At 53.1% G+C, this 22,406-nt stretch overlaps 6 protein-coding genes across 6 annotated transcripts; 2 read left to right on the top strand and 4 right to left on the bottom strand.

Moving 5' to 3' along the window:
• Positions 1-150: 150 nt before the first annotated feature.
• GCG54_00006786 (Aldo-keto reductase) lies at positions 151-1,481 on the bottom strand (the record flags this gene model as incomplete). The annotated part of the gene is made up of 6 exons (XM_045406784.1): positions 151-446; positions 519-713; positions 773-886; positions 959-1,102; positions 1,171-1,249; positions 1,320-1,481. The coding sequence occupies 6 exons, from the start codon at positions 1,479-1,481 to the stop codon at positions 151-153; spliced, it is 990 nt and encodes a 329-aa protein (XP_045267330.1).
• Positions 1,482-2,184: 703 nt separating this feature from the next.
• GCG54_00006785 (putative FAD-linked oxidoreductase) lies at positions 2,185-3,952 on the bottom strand (the record flags this gene model as incomplete). The annotated part of the gene is made up of 5 exons (XM_045406783.1): positions 2,185-2,459; positions 2,548-2,756; positions 2,810-3,240; positions 3,294-3,764; positions 3,821-3,952. 5 exons carry the CDS (start codon positions 3,950-3,952, stop codon positions 2,185-2,187), a joined length of 1,518 nt encoding a protein of 505 aa, XP_045267329.1.
• An 828-nt stretch (positions 3,953-4,780) lies between these two features.
• On the top strand, positions 4,781-6,617 carry GCG54_00006784 (Acetylcholinesterase; the record flags this gene model as incomplete). The annotated part of the gene is made up of 6 exons (XM_045406782.1): positions 4,781-5,038; positions 5,096-5,125; positions 5,176-5,317; positions 5,374-5,446; positions 5,508-6,243; positions 6,348-6,617. The coding sequence occupies 6 exons, from the start codon at positions 4,781-4,783 to the stop codon at positions 6,615-6,617; spliced, it is 1,509 nt and encodes a 502-aa protein (XP_045267328.1).
• A 1,948-nt stretch (positions 6,618-8,565) lies between these two features.
• Positions 8,566-9,216, bottom strand: GCG54_00006783 (uncharacterized protein; the record flags this gene model as incomplete). Its single annotated transcript, XM_045406781.1, has 1 exon — positions 8,566-9,216. The coding sequence occupies one exon, from the start codon at positions 9,214-9,216 to the stop codon at positions 8,566-8,568; it is 651 nt and encodes a 216-aa protein (XP_045267327.1).
• Positions 9,217-10,899: 1,683 nt separating this feature from the next.
• Positions 10,900-12,308, bottom strand: GCG54_00006782 (uncharacterized protein; the record flags this gene model as incomplete). Its single annotated transcript, XM_045406780.1, has 2 exons — positions 10,900-12,120; positions 12,204-12,308. The coding sequence occupies 2 exons, from the start codon at positions 12,306-12,308 to the stop codon at positions 10,900-10,902; spliced, it is 1,326 nt and encodes a 441-aa protein (XP_045267326.1).
• Positions 12,309-18,486: 6,178 nt separating this feature from the next.
• Positions 18,487-19,214, top strand: GCG54_00006781 (uncharacterized protein; the record flags this gene model as incomplete). The annotated part of the gene is made up of 3 exons (XM_045406779.1): positions 18,487-18,591; positions 18,660-18,792; positions 18,844-19,214. 3 exons carry the CDS (start codon positions 18,487-18,489, stop codon positions 19,212-19,214), a joined length of 609 nt encoding a protein of 202 aa, XP_045267325.1.
• Positions 19,215-22,406: the final 3,192 nt, after the last annotated feature.

The raw sequence follows: 22,406 nt of genomic DNA, 5'->3' as shown, positions 1-22,406 counted from the left end.
GAGCCCGCTCGCTTGTGAACAAGACGCCTACTACTTTGTATCTCATTCACCACATTTGATCCAGGGAACGGGAAGCAATTTCAGCGGTTTCGATGTTCTCTTTTGACGGTAGACTCCGACACACAAGATCAAGATGTCAAGATGCACGGTCTAGTGTCCAACCATGGACTCGAAGATAGGGGCGAATCTGGCACCGATCGGCTTGGCCTCATCAACGATGCGACGCATCTCCTTCAGTTCGTCCTCAGTAAGGACAACCTTGCGCGAATCCCAATTCTCATCCAAGCGTGAGGCCTTAGTCGTGCCGGGAATGGCGATGAGGCCTTGGGCGGCGACCCAGGCCAGTGCAATCTGAGCCACCGTACATCCCTTGATCGTGGCCAGCTTCTTAATCTCGTCGACAATGGCCTTATTACGGTAGAAGTTGTCGCCCTGGAATTTGGGCACTGCGGCATTCGGACAAGTAGTGTAAGTAGAGAGGCACGTGGGTCGATAGCTCCAACAGGGGGAGTGCTTACCGGTGCGTCGGAAATCGGTTGGGCCGAAGTCGTCGGGAGACTTAAAAGGGAAGTCATCAACGAGCCAGCCGTGTCCGAGGGGGCTGAATGCCACAAAAGCAATGCCAAGCTCCTTAGCAGTCTCAATGAGGCCGTTTGTCTCATGGATAGTCTCGAACGCCGAGTACTCAGCTTGGATGGCATCAATCTTTGCAACTGCAAGAAGCAATATCTACTTTAGCACTGTCCCGCATGATTCTAGTGAGCACACGTACTCGCATTCGCCTTGCGCAGAGTCGCGGCAGAGCACTCAGACAGGCCGATATACTTCGTCTTGCCGGCACGACGGAGCTCGTCCAGGGCGCCGATGGACTCCTCGAGCGGGGTGTCTTGACTCGAGCGTAAGTGGTTATGTAGTTAACAGCGTGTGAGGACGGGTTCCGGATGGGAACGGGACTTACTCGGGTCGATCCTATGCAGGTAGTACAGGTCAGGAGTGAAGCCGAGCCTGTCGATTGTACCCTCGATATACTCCTTGATGTGGGATGCCGAATTCGTCACCGTGCGTTGCGGGCCAAAGACGTCGAATCCGCACTTGGATGCGACTACGCAGCAGCAACAGCAGTCAGTCTTGCCGTTTGTGTGCAAGCGCATATGCAATAATGAGACGCACCAAAGAGCTTGTCGCGCACGTCGTGCTTCTTGACAAAGTCACCGAGAAGCTGCTCGTTGGCGCCGTTCTTGTATGCGACCTGGTGTGCTTGTCAGATGATTGATTGGGTGTCTCCCATGGCGTCGACTTGACGACGGTGAGTGACCTACGGCAGTATCCCAGAATGTGCAACCGCGCTCGACGGCCCTGAGCAGAACTGGCTCGGCCTGGTCATAGCTGAGATCGCTGCCCATGGCAGAGCTTAAGCCCATGGCCCCAAAACCGGGGACCTGCACTTGGGTGTCACTGAAGGGCAGAGTGGTAGTAGACATGGTTGAGATATTCTTTGATACGTTAGCCAGCATACTTCCAATGGGCAGGGACAAGAGCTTTGCGTTTCCGTACATGACGATATGACAGGATTGTCCGAAATTAATGGATGCAGAACGGGCGGAACATTGAACTTGCCACTGTTGATCAAGGCTGCGAATGGGCTTTGCATTTATCATGTCGGTGGACTTGACGGGCAGGCCGGTACCATACCGAGTCCGGGTGCCGTGGGTCCGGCTTCCACGCCCTTAAATCCGCTCGCTGACAACCCGGAAGATGCATGGACTGCCGTGCGGGGGGATTTCATGGGGCATCACGGCATATCCCATCCCCTGCTCGTGAATCGCGTACCTACGAAATTCCAAGATCCGTAGTGGCGTAGCAATTCTGCCGAGCTTATGCCCGGTCGACTGCCGACGAGTGCGGGAAGAAAAATGAAGAATTTCTGCGATAATCAATCAAGTACATGTAGGTGGGATGCACACGACACAAAAAGCAACGGTCGGACGACACGACACACGCTGTCAAATGGGGATATCACCTTACTACGAATGACATCATAAGCTTGCTATGACTTATGTGACATGTCTGGCAATTCTGATTATTCCGAATAGGTCTTGCAGTTCTGCAGGTAGTAGAAAATTCTATCTGAACAGTCCGTGTCGAAGTGACTTATCACCGAAAGCAATGAAAGACATGAAAACTTTAGCGGACCTTGAAGAAACCAGTCCAGAGACCGGAGGAGGCGAAGACACCCTTGGGGTCCACCGCCTTCGATATCTCCACCAACCGGTCCCGGTTCTTCTGCCCATATCCGCCAAAAACATCTTGACCCTTGTTGGCGTAGTTGATGTAAATGAAAGGGTGGAACGCGTCGAGCTCCTCTGCCGCCGCCCGGAAGTCGGCGATAAAGGTTTCCGCAAGCGCGCTTGCTGCATCGTCCAACGTTCTGTCGGTCCAGCTCAGAGCGAAAAGGTTGACTGGACGTCTATGGTTAGACGCCGTTGATTGCGCAGGCGTTGGCTTGAGAACAAGGGTAGAAGGTGAGGGAGGGTGGTATCGACGTACTTATGAGATGTCCCGAGACATCTTCCAAACCGAGAGCGTTGCCGCCTCTAGCCTTTGAGTTCTTCATCATCGCCGCAGGGATAGAGTACGTGATGAGCTGGGGATTGACGCTGGTCAAGTTTCTGTTCTCGGTGAGGTTCTTCATGATAGCGAGGCCTTGCTGGCTCAACTCCAGAGACGGGTAGTGGGTCAAAGAGGTGAAGAGGTTCCTAGACAAGTCAGTAAAACTCGACGGGAGAACATCACCTAAGGAATGAAGTACCTTGTAACTCCCAGCTGGCCGACGAAGCTGGTGCTGCTCGCCAGGGTGTTGATGCCACCCGTGAGGTTGCCCACGGCCGGGATGCTGTTGAGGGCGTTAAACACGGGGGGGTTCATGACGGGCTCTGCGTATCGCTGCGTGGTTGATACAGTCCAGCCGTTCTGGGCGGAGAAGGTGTAGCGGTATTCAAGTCCGACATTGATATCTTGCTCGTCTTCAACTGTGAATATCTTTTCAACCTCCTCCAAGAATGGGACGATCTGGCTGTCGGAAAAGGTGCGCGCTCCAGTGTACACGGGACCCTGCTCGTAGACGTCGACAAGGAACGACGTGACGATGCCAAAATTGTTACCACCACCTCGCAGCGCAAAGTACAAGTCGGGGTGGGATCTTTCCGACACCTTTACCACGCTAGCATTGGCCAGCACAACCTGTCGAGGTGATGAGTGAGGAAAATATTCAAGACACAACAAAGCCAACATACCTCGTACTCCAACACGTGATCCAAAGCCCATCCGTACTTCGCCGAAAGGGCCGACGTACCGCCGCCGAGGGTGAAGCCGCCCGCACCGACCTGTCCGACACGTCCACCGACATTGGTCAGGCCGTACGGGTCAAGAGCAGCGTATATCTGCCGGGTGACAGACCCACCGCCGATGCTTGCCGTCTTCCTGTCGTCCGATACGGTGATGGTGCTCATCAAGTCGAGATCGATGGTGACTCCACCCGCCGAGACCGAGTCGTCGGGGTTCCGGGAATGGCCACCACATTTTACCGCAAACTTGCACCAGCTGTCCACGAGTACCTTGAGAATCTTGGAGACCTCGTCGGTTGAGATGGGCTGGACGCGGCAGACGTAAGCCGTCTCGAGCTGCTTCTGATCCCAAATGGTGAAGTTGCTGTCGGAGGCCTCGTAGTGAAGTCTGCTGGGGAAGTCGGCGGCCAGGATGTCACACTGTATGACTCGGGTCAGATTCAAACCATCACTACATCTAGCTAGGATGGACCTACCGCCTGTTGACAACTCGGGCCATTGTAAACAGCAGTGACATCACGCGCCACTGATGGGGAGGCAGCGCACGCCTGAGAAAAAACGAGGCCGCAGACCGAGACGATCTTCCAGTTACTAACCATGGCGTTCATCTTGAAAGTTGGTGATTAGTGAACTAAGAGACGGTAAGTGAGTGTGGTGGTTGAGAAGGATAGGACGGCAAGACAGCCATCGGTCCTTGTATAAACTATTTAAATCTGTAGTCTTTCGCACAGCTTCACTCCATGCCAATCACAAGAAATGATTCTCATGTTAGCGCCTCGTCATGTCGTAATTGTGATAGTTGGGGGAAGCAGGCGAGAACTGAGCGTGTGCTAGGAATCAAGATCAGAGACCCGCGAATGATTAGGTTGGACTAGGGACCCCAGTGACCAAGTAAACTAACTGCCGTGCTCCCACCTGACGACGTCCTCTACCGAGGACCTCTTTACTAATACACCTCAGCTAAACATACCTGCCACTCCGTGCTGAGACCACCGATTTTCTTGGGGCTTACGTAGCAAGTCGTTAAAACCGAAAGTCCGGGTCAGCAACCTTCCGTTTCCGGTGTAGAGGATATCCACGTACATGGGTCTCGTTAGCCGATGAACCCTGCGGATAGTGGGCAGTGTCGTTGATATCTCAACCATCGTCAGAAAAGACGTAGAGACACCCGTCCAATCATGATATGATCTCCGGCAAGATCATCTGTCAACATATCTGGTATCTTGAAAGAGGAGTGCATTAGTAAATGGGGGAGATGGATCAGTTAGTTTTACATGGTCAGGTTCCTGATAATAGAAACATCAATGTGCTGTTTCAAAGCCTACTTTTTTTTCCTTCTTCGCCTTCCTCTTTCCCCTCGCCTTTTCTTTCCGTTCATTAAAAACAGCATCCACTCATTCGTTCAGTCAATCTTTATACAAAATCAACGTGTTACAATGAAACACCTTCTCCCATCAGTCACGGTGGCACTCGCTTCCGCCACCCTTGCCGCTCCTCAACCCATCTGCGGTAACTGGACAGTTGGTCAAGCAGTGAAGACAACCAGCGGTCGTGTCTTTGGCCATGCTGCTTCCGATGCCGACCAAGTCTCAGCGTACCTGGGCATTCCGTACGCCGTTCCTCCAATAGGAGCCTTGCGTTTCCATCCTCCCATCGCCTACAACGGCTCGTTGGCCATCAATGGCTCCGACTTTGTTAGTTGACTGATTGGACACAGCCGTCCTGCATTTCCCACTACACCTCAAAGACAGAACACCGGGTATCATCTGCCTGTTGTTGCTGTTTGGCGGCGAGCGGAATAGTTGCTGATCCGTCATGCAATCATTCTTAGGGCCCGGCATGTATGCAACCTACACCCACCGATTTCCCCCAGAGCGAGGACTGTCTATCCATCAACGTCTGGACCAAGCCCCAAACCGGAGAGCGCAAGAAGGCTGTTCTCGTCTGGATACATGGAGGTGCCTATACTTACGGTAAGCAATACCAATAAGGACGACGACGTTGATTACGACTGACGGTGGCGCTGTAGGCGGTGCGCGTCAGCCTATGTACGACGGACAGTTTATCGCCGACACGTCGGATGTTGTATTGATGTCAATCAAGTAAGGGAGGAGATCACTTGCATATCTTGGAACATAGTAACACCTCACGCTTTCTCTTCAGCTACCGTCTCGGCATCTTTGGTTTCCCGGGTGACCCTGCTTCTGCTTCGAACCTGGGACTGTTGGATATAAGGGTTGCTATGGAGTGGGTTCGCGATAACGCCGAAGCGTTCGGCGGCGACACCAGCCGCATCACCATCTTTGGCCAGTCTGCTGGCTCCGGAATGGCCGACTTCTACTCCTTCGCCTACGCCTCGGATCCCATCGCTAGCGGCTTCATCCTACAGAGCGCGACAGTCGTCGGCTTCCCGGCCCTGCTCGCCGACACCCTGTCCCCAAGGTGGTACCGCATTGCTGATTCTGTCGGCTGCTCTAGCAGTAACAGTAGCACCGCCGCCGCCGCCGCCGTCACCGAATGCATGAGGAACCGCACCGCTGCGCAGATCTTCGCGGGCTTCTCTAGCGCCGAGACTGGCATCGGTTCAACTCCCGCCTTCGGCCCCGGTGTGGATAACGAGCTCGTGTTTGGAGACTACTCCAACCGCAGTTCTGCAAACGCCGCGTACCTAGTTGGTAATAACGAGAATGAGGCCGGGGCTTTCAAGAGTCTCCAGCCTAACAGGACCGAAATTTACTGGGCCGATTTCAACTTCAGATTCTATACTTGCGCCGACAACATCAGGCTTGCCCAGACCGTCTCGACCGGTCTCCCATCATGGAGGTACCGTTACTTTGGTGACTTCCCCAATCTGGCCCTCTCGACCAACCCGCCCAGCGGAGCGTACCATGGTGCCGAGGTATGTACCCTTCCCGTTTTCCACGCACACACACACTACATACACACATGTCTGTACACTTCGGTTCATCGGGGCTCACTCTTTCTCTCCCTCTCTCTCTCTAGTTGCAACCTCTCTTCGGAACGCTGCCTCATGACCCCCCTAGTACAACCCTGGAGTTGGAGACAGCCGAATTCCTTCGCGGTGCCTGGACTACCTTTGCAAAGGACCCCGTCTCCGGCCTGCTCAGCTACTCGGGCGGGTGGCCGTTATACAACCCCAGCGAGGACACCATGGCACGCATTGCACTCAACAACCAGACTGGCACCAATCTGGGCCGGGGTGACGCTTACAACGAACGTTGCGCGTCTCTGCCCGCCAACGCTCCGTCTTAGGTATGCAAGTTGGAGGATGCCATGTGCGCAATAAGGCTCGGACAAAGATGTCAGGGTTGTTTTGCCTTGAACGAGGTTGAAGCATTATATCATGTTTGCTACGAGAGCCTACCTTTCTAGTAACAAACATTGAATTTACAAGTCCCTACTTTTGGCATTGTATTACTGCTCGATAATGACTCAGACAGAAAACACAACTGAGGAAGTGGTCGAGATTGACATCACTTTCAGAAGTGGGAAATGAGGTTCTAGTTGACGCAATGCACCACTATCCTATTTTGCGTCTAGATATGGAGAGGGTAACCAAGGGAATCACGTTTCAACATTTGGTCAGCAAGGAAACGTTTGAAAGTGCTGGATTGAGCTTGGGTATTGATAGAATTCGGTGGCAAAATCTTGTGTTTGTCAAAAAAGCCCGGCTAACCCCTCTGGTGGTCAATCCAAGCAACTCCTGTAACCCTGCCCTCGTTCTTGTGCGTCAGCTTCCCAAACGCCGCCGGAGTTATGTCTAAGCCCGTGGGCTCGCTGCCGGTAGAATGATCCACAACGGTGATATCTACGGAGCCCTCACCCGCGGATCTTTTTCCTACCTACATGGGCAACTGTTATTTGGGTTGCCGCCCTGCTGCACGTAATCCTATAGGCATTGACAGATAGATACGATCATATTGTCAACACTGTCAGGCCTTCCATACGCCTCAAAGTCTACGTCGTAAAAGGTTAGATCGCCCGCGTGTATGCGTGTTTTGCGGCTGGAATTGGCTTGCCGGACTGCGCCCTAGCAGCGATCAGAAGAGCCTGGACTTTGGCCACCGATTCTATCAATTCGCTGACAGGAGCTGCAACATTGGCATGGTTAAAGATTGGCTCTCGCTCCTCAAGCTTGGCCTCCTGTATGGCCTGCCAAACTCCCGCAGTCGAAGATGCTCCTCCTTGCAGATGACTTCCATTGACCATTTGTGTAATCAAGTGATGTGTCTCCTTGATTGTCGGCGACGTTCACATCAATATCATGAGCTGCGAGCAGCTCTCGTACGGTGCTCTCAAAATGGTCATTCTTGGAGCCCCCTGATAGCTGTTCTTCAAAGTTGCTGGGCCATGCCGGTCTGCCACGAGCGCTCTGACATTGGCTCAAAGCCACACATCACCGCATAAGATAATGATGTGCGACCTCTGTGGTCTCTGGCATTCACCAGGATTATTCTGCTTCTCAACAAAGTCTGGACGGTCTCTCCATATTTCTGATCAGAGTGCTCGAGCTCCACGTCTTTTTCTGCAGCAATTGAACCAACTCTTTCATGTTTGACGGTTTCGACGTTATAGCGAACGCATCCGACAGTGGACAGCATCATGGGAGTCTTTCCCAAGAAGTCTTGCAACCCCAAATCCATCTGAGGATGATGCTGCAACAGGAGCGCTGCTTTCTCCGAATGTACAACGAAGGCTGATACCATTAGGGCCGTTCTTGAACGCTCGAAGACATCCTTGTCTTGAGCATCGACATGCTTCCGGTAGTTCATCTGGTCTACTGTGCGCACCTTGACATCTATGCCGGGTTTTGACGGAAGCATGCCAAGTGCTTTCACGGAACCTCCCATATCAACAAGATGGTGGATAGGTGATCGTCCTATCGGCGTCGTCCCGTCTGAGAAGTGTTCCGGCTGCATCTTTTCTTGCACCAAGCAGTGGTGTCAATCTGGCGTTGTATCCACCTCGATCGATCACATTCACACTGACATCCTCTTTGGCAACGAGCATTTGAACGATCTCTACACGCAGTCTTCTTTCCTGTGCAACCGTTCGGAAGTCTGGCCAGTAAGCCTAGTATCACGCAAAATATAGTCAGCTACTCAGCACCCAATTTCACCTGAAATGCAGCGTTTCAGGAGATCAAAAGGTCAATATCAGTGTCTTAGGTCCGCTTTAGCAGCTTCGTACAACCACCAACCTACGAGGCCTTCACAAAAACATCAAAGAAAATGACCTCCCACTTCCAACCCTTCTGCCGAACCAACATATTCCACTCCCCAAGCAAGTCGTGCAAATAGTGAATATTCGCCTTCAAATAATATCCCTGGTCCTTCTTGCGCAGCCACGCAGGCGAATCAGCATGAGCGCGCGTATACAACATGGTAATCCACATCACATCCTTACCACACATCCCAAACTCCTCGCCCTCGGGGCCGAGCAGCTCGAGCACGCGCTCAAAGAAGGCGTTCCAGTCATACTCAACCTCGACGGCCTTGGCCTTGGTCACCTGTGTCTCGTCAGCAACTTCGGTCTTGCCCACAGCGGCGGTCACCTTCTTGATGCGCGGGGGCACGTTATGGCGCAGCTCGTCGGTGGCGTACATGAGCACGTCGACGAGCTTGAAGCAGACGTCGTCGAAGGGCTGGAGGAGGTCGTAGTATTCCTCCCACGGCAGGTCGATCTTGAAGCGGGAGGGTTTGAGGAACTCGAGGGCGGCGCGGTGCGGGTAGGGAATGAGCTGGTCGATGGGGTCGAAGCGCAAGCCGGGGATGCGGAGATAGGCTTGGGGGGTGAATTCGTAGATGAATTCGGCGGAGGTTTGGGATTTAGTGGTGGGGGTAGGTTCCATGATGTCTGTCTGTGTTGTCTATTTGAATTGGGTAGTGATTTGATTGATTCTGAAGTCTGAGGTAATAGATGGTCGACTTTTGTAGGCACTCTGGACAAGTCCATTGATATCAACATACAGAACTGTTCTTGATACGTTTTTGCCTTGTACAGCAGTCAAAGAACATAGGTTCCAGAGCTGACACAATTGAATTGTTATGAATCCAAATAGGACCTTTGTGCTGAGAAAATCAGTGCCATAGCCCACTTCGAGGTCAGAGGCAACCAGAAAAGCATACTCGGTACTGAAAGCACCCACTCGCCGACAAAGACCAGTGCCATTGGGTCAGTTCATGGAAACCAGCATGTGATAGTTGCCAATGCCAAAAATGATGCTCGGCGTGGTCGACATGGGCGTCGCGGCGAGCCGCAACCACACGTGGCGGTGATCTCTGACGCGATAGGTCGCCTGGTGGGCCAAGGTCTCCGGTCCCACGACCACGATTTCAACGACATGCGATCGGCATACTCATAAGGAGACGACAACCCATGGTCTTTGAAGAGAAAATGCTGACCTTGTTTTTCATGAGAAAAGATCCCCGACTGTGAAAGCTCTTGCTGGGTGGGCTGTGAAACTTCCTCGACACTCTTCGTCATCACGGTTGGAAATTTGCCCATCGAAACCAATCGCACTGCAATAAAATCGTTAGTCACACAACGCTTGGCAACTTGACGTCGGCTCCCGAAGGCGACCAATTTCCAAAGAACAGTCGTCGTACTCAGGGCCCCTACATCCAGTCGCCTGGTCAGAACAGCCGCCCGTGTAACCAAGCCCATCCTTGGTCTCAAGTGCAACAGCCAGACAAAAGCCTAATAAGCATGGGAAGAACAAAAAGGAGTACAACCCTCCCCCCGAAGAACAGTCCAACTGCCCCCTTCACAATACTTCTCCTCTCAAATACAGCTTGCTCACGACTGCACCGACCGCAGCATCAACGCGACGACAACGGCTTCGTCATTGCCCACAACAGCTGCAGCAACGACTTCCCCAAGCATCTTTCAGAATAGCAGTCCGTCGTCGTCATCGTCAGCCCCTCCCCCGAGAAGTTCAAATGCACCAGACGGTCAAACCTCGACCGTCGTCGCTCCAAGTCTTCGGAACCCGGCAAAATCGGCCCCCGAACCTTTCTCTCCATTCTCCGAAAGCGAAAGACCCCACGGACACGGGCCACGGATATCTCGGCCAGACAAACCATACTGCCTGGGCGAAAAATTACCCCGAGATCTGCGCCCCGAGGGATAGGGCACCCAATAGCATTTATATCGAATGCCTCTTTGGGCGGGACGCTTGAACGTATGAAGGTCGAATCACACGTGTATCCGAGACCTCCGTTGATGACGGGACCCACTGAATACGAAAGGACCGCCGCAGGAGCCGGGCGGACAGGCGCGCATATAAGCAATCAGGCTCCCCCGATGGCTTGTTCAGAATAATGTTTGGTAAGATGTCTTGTCTCTTTTCGATCGACGAATATTCTCATTATAACGGGCTAATACAAAATGTACCCTGATGATGGCCTATCGATAAAAAATAAAAGCCGAGGCCGATAGTCATTTCCCAACGCCTCTACAATGCTATGAATAATAAAGTAAGGATTCTTTCTTCCGCATCTCTCATACAGCATTCTTTCTTTTCGGCCGACGATTACCGCACGGCAATGTTCTTCATGCGACCGGTCGTGGGAACGGGCTTCTCGAGCCTCAAGGCCCACAGAAGCATGTCTTCGGCGGGGAGGAACACCAACAAAGCACGATTGCAGAGGTATGCCATCAGCGCGCAGAAGGTTGCAACTACGGCGTCCATGAGGTAGTGGTTGGCCGTGCCGACGATGGTCAACAGAATCCAGCTGGGATACCAGATGCCGAAGGCGAACATGGCCCAGCTCTTCCAGCGCGCGCGGTTCTCCTGGATCTCTCTGACCTCGACGTCGTCGATATCCAGAGACTTGTCCAGGTCATCCTTGAGAAGGTAGTTGCGCAGGCGACCGAAGAGGAGGCTAAGAATCGCAGAATCGGCGACGAAAACGCATCCGATGGCAAAGGCATATCCAAAGTGCATACTCGGCATCGCGGCCAGCTTGTTTACGAACTTTCCACTCATCCACACACTCTCAGCGTTCTCCATGTTGACAGTGTCGACGAAGCCGTACTCGGAAGGCATCAGGCGCGGGGGCGCGCACGGGTAGAAGATGAAGATGATGAAGGCACACATGTTCAGCAGAGTCATGGTGCGACGGACGGTGCAGAAGCGGGCGTGGGTGGGCGCCATGGCAAAGTAGTATCCGATGAAGCCAACGGTGCCAGGGATATGGATCATCGAGTAGCCACGGTTGAGAATCGTCAGCCAGATGCCGCGGAAATCACCAGCCTGTGCGCCCTCCAAGAACCAGTGAGACACGCGCCACTCCAGCCAACGTTCCGGACCAGTCCTGGTACCCTCGCCAAAGAACTTGGCCTCAGATTCGAGCAGGAACAGGCCGTGGCCTTGGGCAACCTCCCAGAGAGACTTTCTGCCGCCGTAGTAGCTCTGAGCAAGGCTGCCGGTCATTCGGTAGAAAAAGAAGGAGATGGCCCAGTAGAACATTTCGATGAGGAAGGGGAACTTTTGCAGGATGCGCGAGTGAACGTATTTCGCGAAACGGCTCGAGTTAGGGGTCTTGACGCGAAAGCATCCAAAGATGGTGCGGAACTTTGGCGGGTGAGGGTCGGTTCGAATGGGGCTGCCGAGCGAGTCGTAGTCGTCGGACATTCTGGGAGATTCGGCTCCCTCGAAGAGAGGCTCGTAGTTGGCGCCATTGCGGCGGAGGATGGAGAAGTTCTTGCGGCGAGTGAACCACAAGGCGGTAAGCATGATTGAAACAATCAGCTAGTGCTGGTGTTAGCAACTTGGTTTCGTTCTCGTGTCTGTGTCTGGTCGGCGAGGAGGCGGGAATGGCTTCGACTTCTTACAATTGGTTCTACCCAATCCGGCGTCCTCCATGTGTGTACCGCCTTCCAGCCGCCCTCGGGCGTGCCGTAGGGCAGCTTGCCGTTCGGAAGCTTGCCGTCGGACATGATGTTGGGGTGATCGGGGTCGCACTATCGAGTGTCGGACGAAGTGCAGGTTCTCCTATTTCAAGACGGGGCCGTTTTCCCTTGGAGTCGGATCCCTAACCCTCCTTTTCTGTACTTGGATTTCGTAAAGTCGAGGATATCGGTGTCGAGTTCGTTGAGCAGCAGCGGAAGTATTGACTGGGGCTGCTGTCGTGGGTGTCTCGCAGCCGGAGATTTTTGCCGGGTCGTCGTAAGCGTGTATTCCCAAAACGCCTCCCAAATGTCTGTGCCTTATCGCAGCAAAGTCGGTTGGAACCAGTGAAGGACAAACAAAAGCCAGCAGCCGAGTGGTCGTCGAAAGAGGGGATATCGAGGACAGCAGACAGCTTCACACGGTCGTCAACGTAAGAGGAACTGCGACGACGGAAAGGTAGGAAAGGGGGGATCGAGTGAATGAAGGCCGACAACAACAGACTGAAGCGGTAGCGGAAGGGAAGCGGCAGGCTCTACGTACGGCCCTTGGGATGGGAGGTGGGATCCGCCGTTCATTTTAACGGATGGGCCGTTTTGGCAGTCTCAAAGGGCGCCTCGACCAATTGGCAAAGCCTGGTCGGTCTGGCTGGTCGCTCCTGCGTGGGAAAAGGGTCGGTCAATCGCAAGAAAGGCAGATTCAGTGGGAAAAAAGGTGGGAACACGCGGCATCTGGGCGCGATGCCAAGACTTGACGGGTTTCTTCTCTTTTGCGCTGCATCCCTGCCGGCCACCGAGATTCGATCCAAAAGGGCAACAAGTCATGTCGCTCCTTTCCTCCACTGGTTTTACTTCTGGACATTGGGCAAGCGCACCTCCTTCACTTGGGGCAAGGTCACAGTAGCTGTAAGGTGGGGGGGTCTGGGCGCCCGTCCATTCACTCCCTACCTTACCTTACTTACAGAGTACAACTGCTGCAACTGACTGTGCTCGCTGCCCACAGGGCCAGCATTCACTCAGTGCTCTGACAGCACCAGCATCTGCCTCCTTAATACGGGTTTCGCTGGCTGCACCTTCCACACAGGTCTGGAAAGGGAACTCTTATTCCTGCTGAAGCCAAAAGCGCTGGAGCAGTGGGTGGAGGGACAGGTACGTATCTTTTCAAGCGGTTGAAAGTGGGGGCGATGGCCAGTTTTAGGAAGCAGCACTGTGAAGAAGGAGGTCACTCGCCTGTGCGAACTCGGCAGCACGGCCCACGTTCCTCCCCAATGCGCTGCATCTCGTCGTGAGTCGTGACGGTGGAAGGTGGAAGGTGGGAGGAAGGAAGCCAACACAGCAGAACCCTCTTTCTCTCTTCCGTCTCTGTTGATGATGCAGCAAGGTACGCCTTCCGGTGCGCCTGCTCGTGCCAGACTGCTCATCAACCAGGCTGTGGAATGGCAAGAAGTCGTCTAAACAGCAAGCATGGCGTAGAAGGCGTCCCTGCCTTCATCAGTCACAGACTCGCAGTTGCTGTCGAGAAAGGTACTTGTTCTTTCCATTTGCGCCTACCTACCTTACTTTACCTGCCTCACTGCTCCCTCCTTCCTTCCATCTCAGACCCCAGAGCGACACGCGGCTTCCTCGCACTTGCAATGAACCAGCCTGTTTTAGCTCCTTCCCGTCCCTGCGCCAGGCGCATCTCACCTCGCTCAGCCATTTGACTCTGACGACTCTTTCTCCTTCTCTTTCTCTGTCGCTTCCGTTTTGCCGCCAAACGTGTCCCGCCGCCTTACCTTAAGCAATGGAGGAATGGCAACTCTACTCTAACTCTGACCTTTATTTCTATTCTTGATATTTTTATCACGACCTCTGTCGTTTCGGAGCCAGGCCTTCCCGGCCACAAAAGTCACTCGGCCAGACCCCGACCAACACCTCGCCCCCAATCACCGTCCAGAACGACACCTTGCCGTCCAACGTGGTTGCCGTACCCAGCGTCAAGCTTCTGCAATGCGTCGCCGTCATATGTCGTGAGCTTAGGTACATATGTGCTTGTTGCTTCCGGGGAACATGCGCCTCCCCCTCCTCTTCCCACCAACCACCACCACCACCACCACCATCACTACCACCGCCTCCTCCCGCCATCCATACGAAGTACCTACGGGCATCTCGCTCTTGCCCCGGAATACCCTGCTGAAGGCTCCCGTCATCCTCGCCCCCAAATCGACCCTAACACACTAAAGCCAACCTATCCAACCTTGTTGGCCGCCACCGACGCTACCAAACTCTCCTGGTCCCGTCTTCGCAGACTACAGTTCTCCAGATGACTTTCAATCGCCCAAAATATCACGACAACAGAGGCATACTCAAGATGTTGATGATATCACTCTGCATTGCCAGTCTGCCCATCTAATCTCAACGCCCTGGTCGAAAACCCGATGCCTCATTTGGCTCCGGTGCAAGCTAAGAAGCGGTGCCGCCGTCGGCCATGCCCGCAATGCAACACCTCGCCAGCTCGCTGAAGAAACCTCAATCCCGGCGGTGGATCCTCTCGCTCCCTAGCCGCTTGGCTCTTCCGAAATTCAATGCCAATGCGCCCGGCCCTGCCCTGGCGACCGCTTGCAAATTTCCATCGACGATATTCCGCTCGCCTTATTTCCGCTACTCCGTTTCGACCATCCGCACGGAGAGCTTCTCAAGCCCAAGTTGGAGTAGTTACTAGCCTGGAGCCTCATCCCACTACGAGTATGTACGGTTTATCAGATCGAATTCGAGTTTTGTTGACTCGACTCCGCTGCGTGTGACGGTTGTGGTGGACCAGGCTTCCGCCAAGATGAGGAGCTGCTCCTGCGCTTGCTAAGCCCACTCATCCCGAACATGTCTCCCTGCGAAATGCGACCATCTTCACCACAACCTGAAATGCTACCGGCGACCACCATTGTCGAAGATCGGCATTGTCAACTGACATCCACAAGTTGTGGTGGTTGGAGGCACAGACGCGAGCTAAGCTGTTCACGACCACCAGTTCTCGTCCCGCACAGCGTCCAACGCATTCGAACTGGTGGTCATGCCCGGCAAGCAACCAATGGCTGTCGGACATCTTGGCGGTTGCGAGTTGTCGGGCCAAACGACCTACGACTCAAGCTGGCGACGCACTGCAAAACGGCGCCCTACAAGTCCGGCGCTGCGCTTCTGCAGGAGGCGTAAACTAGTTGAGCGATCAAGTCTACAGCTGCTGAGAGCAATCCGCTTGCAATACAAAGTGCGCTCTCAAATGGCCAAACAGCTTCCCTCGACAAACCGAGCAGTCAGCCAGTCATGAGTCTCTCAATCCGAGCATGAATGGGGCGCTGATTAACAGCACGCGACCTCTCTCACTCGTTCCCCTGGATCCGCACCAGCCACACGAGGTCACTTGCTTTTGGGGGCTTAACGCTGCCCTCCAAACTCCAGGTCATCCACACCCATGTCCGCACCTACCGGGATGTCGGTGCTTGCCCATCTCCGTTTCCCTCCCCTCTCCAACGGTGGAGGAGACGTGCCTTGTGCGAATCTTGTTGCTGGAACGGGACCCATTCCTCTAACGCTGAGCAGAGGGTGACAGGCCGCCCGCCACTAGACAGCCTTTCTGACGACAGCAGCTATTGTTTCTGGCCGGCATCCAGCCGTCTTGGCGTTGCAGAATGTCGGCTCTCGGGCACATTCGCAAATGTTGAAACCTCGATGCGATGTCCGGCCAGTATCTGCTGCTCTGATTTTTCAATACGAAGTAAGCATAAACAAGCCTTTTCATGTAAGGGGGGAAAAAAGGGTCTATGGATCAATATCCCGGCTTTCGCAGGTCAAGCTTCCCGTCAATCTCACAACTCCGAACCAGATGTCAGCAGCATCCACACGGAACACGCCAGGCCACTGGCACACTGGCCAGTGGCTGACCCCACGGCTGCGCGACAAATACGCGGGAATTGATGGCAATACGCACCTGCCAAACTTCTGAAGGTAATATCCCTTGGACAAGTACCTACAGAGCGCATTGTACACCACTACGGATAATTACTGGATCCCGGTGTGATGCAGCCCGCGCATCTGGCTGGTTGTTTCCTGCGAAATCGAGTGCCGATTGTGGATAGCAAAAGCTTGACGCGTACAACCTGCAAATGAAGACACGCAATTCCTGCTCATCCCCCACACTGCCGGCTCCTCGCTTGACTCGCCGTCTTGGCTTGCGGTCGCCGAGTTCGAACTCTGGGGTACGGCACCACTTCGTAGATGAGAACACTGAACTGATCACTCCCGCTGCTTTCGTTCACAGATTCGGCGCAGCTACCCACCAGCCAAAGGTGCAAACCGTCTGCCCTGAGTGTGGCTTGAAATCCAGCATCAGCCTCTGGTTGAGCCGCGGATAAGCTCAGACGTCATCCACATCGCCCAGATGGGGCTCGGGGCGTCTCGCCGACACGTGCAACTCAACTCAATCGCACAGCAATTCATCAGTCCCGTGCCAGGTTCTGGAGCTGATCTACGCTCCAGTGTCTTGGGATGTCGGTAGCGAATCAGTTCCTCTTGCTGAAGAAAATTGCATCTCGGATACCGAAGCGCGGGAATCTTGACGGCCCTCAACCAAGATGCGGTCCATTCAAGGTTATTGTCCCATCATCCCATCATTGGGCAGTCTCGCCAGAAGCTAAAGCCTCTTGCTCGACAGGAGAGGCGTTTGGGACGAGCTGGGCACGTTTCACAGCCATCATGCTGTTCAACTCAAGTCTGCTATCCACGACGTGATTCTGTCCGGCTTCCTGCATCTCGTGATCCAGCCGGCTGCTGCAAAGGGTGCCCTGGCATGTCCCTTCTACATCGAAGGGAATCCCATGCCATCCAGGGCCTACGTCATTGATAACTGCCGCCATCCCCTGGCTCGCAATCGTCGCCGTTGGTGTCCAAGGTTTTGGATTGCCCTGCTACACGACCCTGTTGCAGATACCTAAGGGACTCGGGCTCATACTCGACGGGCTCACCCCGGCCGCGTGTCCCCTCATCGGGAGAATGAGTTCTGCCGCCAATGGCTGCCAAGCCACGGGGCGGAGCAACTGAATTGGCTTTTTGCGACAAGCCGCTGTTCCGCGGGGACCGCCTGCCGCGTAAGTCTTCTGCGAACTAACGGCAATGTGTGCCGTGATCGCGGCCGATTCGAGGTGGGTCCCGTCTTCCGAGAGTTTGCGCCGGCTAACGGCAAGCACGGGAGCTACGCAGGCGCTGGTAATTTCACCAACGCCTCACCAGGCGACTTGTTTCAAGACGGGAAACACTCGAGAGACGGGGCTTCCTTGAGGATGTGGCTCGGGCCATTGCTGCTCAGAAATGGCCATCACCGAGTTTGCCGCAATAAAAGAGAGGCCGTTGTGAACGGTCAGCAACTTCATTGACAATATGTGAAGCCTGCTCGCTCTCAATCATTGCATGGCCTCGGTATTCACGCAACGAACTGGTTTTGTCTTTGACTACAGCATCTGATGTAGATTCCAACCACATTCCCATTTGCCGAAACAGTCTGTCGACGCTGTGAACAATGAAACCTGAACTCACCATGCAAATTTTGCTGAGTTCTACGAGGGCTAGCATCTAATAGCCTACGATATTGTAAATGTTTCATCCAACTCCATTTTGAACGATCTCATTGCTGTCGACCAACTTGTATGCCTAAGTCAATTGATTTTGCACTACGACGGATAGTTCAAAACGGCAAACCAAGCAAATCTGACGTGATTCCAGACTACTTCTCATCAGAGTATCTTAGAACAACTCGTATTTCCTTCATCGTATCTAGGCAGCGACACCAATCACGGCATAACCGGCCGAGTAAAGAAGCCTGGCTGCGCCGAAGCGATGTGACTCGAATTCTGGCCACGCCTTTCGCCCTAAAGACTAGGGGTTGTTGACATTAAGCAAGTAAGCTTATCCTCGATTCGCTGCAGGAAATTAAATTATAGAACAATGCCAAGATTACCCGCGCCAGCGACGCGGTCAGATTCGGCCTCACCACCCAAAACCCCTTGAACATGAACCAAAAGTCCTGAATCAGGACAAGCTAGGTGACATTGAGCGGCACAGCAACACGAGAAATATTTGCCTTTGTCGCGACATCTTGGCTTAAAAAGGGGGGCGGAGACCAGATGATTTTTGGTTTTGATGGATAAATATTTTCATCGAGCAGTCACTCGCTATCCTCGCTCGTTTATATCAGACATTCACCATGCGGCAATTTGGGGCTATCGTCTTGCTCGGCCTCATAGGCAGCACTCTCGTCGCCGCTACGCCTTTTGACCAGGAGAAGCAGAATCGCGACGCGGAATGTGATGTGCGTCGTCCCCCCTTCCACATCAGAGCTCAATCTTGGATAAGGAACTAACGACAATTAATACGTAGAATGGCTGCTTCTTTAGAAGTTTCCCCGGCGGCTCATGTACCAACGACGCTGCGTGCATGTGCACGCAGCAGAAATACCGTGAGAGGTACTTTTGCTGCATGTCTGAGAAGTGCGATGCTTCGGTCCTGCCCGGTGAGTCTTAGCTTCGGCATTGTTACTGGTTCGATTACTGACCCGGTTTAGACTCGATCCAGCGCCAGACCTCTGAATGCGAGGCGAGGAATATGCCGTTTACTTTCGACACCGAGGCGGTTTGCGGGATCAAGTTGAGCACGAAGGTATCGCCGTATCCGACGCAGACTGTGACGATCACTGCCACTGCTGGAAGCTCCGAGGCTGCGGCGACTGTGACGGGAGCCACGACGACGGGAACGGGAGCTGCAACGATAGAAGCTGCTACGGGGACGACGACGGAGGGTGCGTCTTCAGTTGTGACTACGGGGAGTGTGAGTTCCTCCACAGGTGAATCTGCTGCTTGGAGGGATGCGCCGCAAGGGAAGATTGTGATGGGTGCTGCTGTTGCGGGAGTCGCTTTTGGGATGTTTGTATGGTAGTTGTTTTATTTGCAGCTGCTATGTCCCTTTTACTGGTACAGCGAGCCTTCAATAACACATAGCTTTGTAATATATCTTTATTGATACTTCTCGTCTGATAATTGATCCGCACACTAAGTGTTAGTCAATGATATTGGTGCTGGGGCAATGAAGCCGGCAATCGGGATGATTGTAAACTTGTACAGTGTTCTCTCGATGTTGGAGGTGGTCGTGGCAGCAGATGAAGAGGTAACGACTTGGGTGCCGGAGATTTCAAGCGTGGATGAAAAGGAGACGTCGCCGGTGGTGTCTGTGGGCGGGGATGTTGAGGTGCTGTTTTCCGATGATGGAGATGACGCATCGAGAGACGACACAGACGACAGAGATGTCAAGAGCGATGAAAAGGAGGAAGACAACGTTGAATCCAAGGATGGAGCGGACTCCAGTGGCAACGAGCCTGAAGAGATTTGAGTTGAAAAGAAGAAGATGAAGTGATGACCCCGGAAGGCATGGTTGTTGTTCTCGAGGGAATGCTCGATAGGGTTGAGCAGTATTGCCGACGACCGCGGTGATGATGACTGTTGAAACTATGCTGCTCAATACGGTCCTCGATTCGGTCACGGCAGTGGTGGTAGCTGTGAAGGTTGGGGCTGTGACTCCGAGGCAGGAGCAGGCGGAAGAGTATCTTGCAAATAATGTGCATGCACTCGCGTAGACGGGGATGCTCTGCGGTGGCAAGACTTGTCTTTTCAACACACTGGGGGGCTGTGGGACATTGTTTGGTGTTGTGGCTGCGAGGGATGGGAGTGCGCCAGCCTCCACGGTAAGGGTCGAGGTGATGAGCACGGTGGTTGGTAGTGTCACCAATTTAGTTGCAGTCCTTGATCACAAACCCATTATCAGCCAAGTTCTGTAGAGCTCACATGCTGGTGGGAGAGGCTTACGCGGGCTCGAAAACGGTGACTGCCAAGTACCTTGAGCAGTCGGCCGTTCCGCTCCGACCAAAGGCAGACGCAGCAATCGCTGTCCTTTATCAGCTTTCTTCTCATCCTTCTATGGGTTGACATGTTAGAGGCTGCGTAGGCACAACTCACCTCTGAGACAGTTGTCCCGAGCGCACTGGGCAGCGGACAAACTGCAGAGTGGTATGAAGATAGCGAGAAAGGATAATCTCATGTTGGTATAATGTAGTTTGGACTTGACTTAAGTGAAGATTCAAAGTGAGAATTTCAATATTTAAGAGATCTCTGGTGTTTAAAGCTCGTAGTTGGTATGTCAAGGCAGAGACTAGAGCATGCCTGCAATCGTTTGTGGAGATGAAAGCATTCCATCATCGGTCGTCTCCGAGGAATCATAGCCGATGAAGTGCGTTTTGAGACAGCTCTCTTCTGATGAACTTATAACCATTCAAAACCCATCTAGGTCTGGGGATGAATTTTGAGGTAGCAAGGGCACCCGCTGATAAGCGACATGGGTGAAGCATCAGGCAACCTTGACAGCCATGAACCTGCCTGGCACCTAACCTTCAGACCAATGAGTCACCACACCGAAGATTTATACACCTCTCCCATCCCAACATTTTCAACAATTAACAAGACAATCATCTCTCGTGGTGTAGTGGTAACATGCGTGCTTGTCGCGCACGCGCCCCTGGTTCGATTCCGGGCGGGAGAGATATCCTTTTTGCTGCTTTTTGGAACCTCAGCATGACTGACGCAAGCTGAGCAGGATGCCGACGCCTACTTGCTGCTGAAACTTGACATATATGGAGAAACTATAGAAATATTAGTGTCAGGCGTTGCAATTGGATTCCGATCTCAGCGGCGAGCCTCTACTATTGGAATGCTCAGTCTCAATATTTTCTGTACTATTCCTGTCACACTGAACGCCCCTCATTGTTGGCGTAAACTTTCCCGCCGTTTATGCTGTTGTCTTCCTCGTTCTTGTCGTCCTCATTGTCCTCGTGATCGTATGGTCGTCCTCGTAGTCTCCATGAATGCAGTCGTACTAGCCTATGTTTCCAGTCTAGGCAAGATCAAATGGAAGGCTGCCTTCAGCCATCTTACATAAAGAGTTTCCAAATAGTTCGCTTTCCACGTGCTAATCACCCTGTGGGGTTTACACCTTGTCAAGCCATAAGAGAAAGTCTTGCGTAATCAAAACAATTTTCTGTGAACCTTGATGCATGATTTTGATTTTCAAAAGGGTCCAGATTCTAAACCTTTGTTTCTTTTTCTTGTGGATCGTCCAAACTTTTCACACTTTAAAACTTAAGCTGTCAGTCTTCTCTACTTTATTTACACATACAAATTCATTCGGACTCACGTTGAGCTCCAGTTTTACCAAAACACGTCACGCCTTTTCTCCTATTTCGGTTACAATTCACAAGGCCTCCCCAGGAACGTCCTCTCCCGCATTTAACATACCATCAGGTCGATCCGAACACCCATAAGCCCGAGTTCTCCACAATATGGACGCAGTCAGGATTATCACCAAGCGCGGTCCGGCGATCGCAGACCTTCCCAACGAGCTTTTGCACATTACTTCTTCTTTCCTGGCTTCGAAAGATCATCTCAATTGGATGTTGGCTTCGCATCGATTTAACTCGGTCCTTGGCGTCCGCCTCCTAGCCAACGCCGTTGCACGAGGAGATGGTGCTGCCTTTGCCTGGGCCTGCGAAACCGGACGTCTCGACATCATGGGAAGATGCATGGATCTCGGGATGAACCCCCGTCAGCGTGCGGACACGAGCGAGCGAGCGTATACGCGTCAGCGAGATCCAGACCACGGAATCCACTATACCAGGAGATTGCCATATCAGCGAAGATACATTCCTATGATTGGACTGAGCATGCTTTCAGGCCAGCTCGATGCCGTCCGATTGCTGATCTCAAGAGGAGCTACGCTTGACGACTTACATTCTTGGCCCTGTTACTGGTCCTTCCCCCCGTGCCTCTTGCCAGGCTCGGCTCGACACTCATTGTACTATGCCCGTCATGTACCAATATTTCGTTTTGTGTTGGAGGACAAAAGTCGTCGACATGCCATTCTCCATGATGCGAACAGCAAATTCGAAGGTCGCAAACTTTTGGACATATTGCTGTGTGACGAAGCAGCCGACGAAACCATCATCTTCGCCGTCGAGAAGTGCCTTCGTTATGAAGATCGATGCCTTCCTCAGGTTGTATGCGACGCTGCTAAGCGAGGTCGACT

This window comes from Colletotrichum gloeosporioides, assembly GCF_011800055.1.
Source record: "Colletotrichum gloeosporioides strain Lc1 chromosome Unknown consensus_22, whole genome shotgun sequence".
Lineage (NCBI taxonomy): Eukaryota > Fungi > Ascomycota > Sordariomycetes > Glomerellales > Glomerellaceae > Colletotrichum > Colletotrichum gloeosporioides.
Note: the sequence above shows the minus strand (reverse complement) of the source record. Positions and strands in the feature narration are given on the sequence as shown.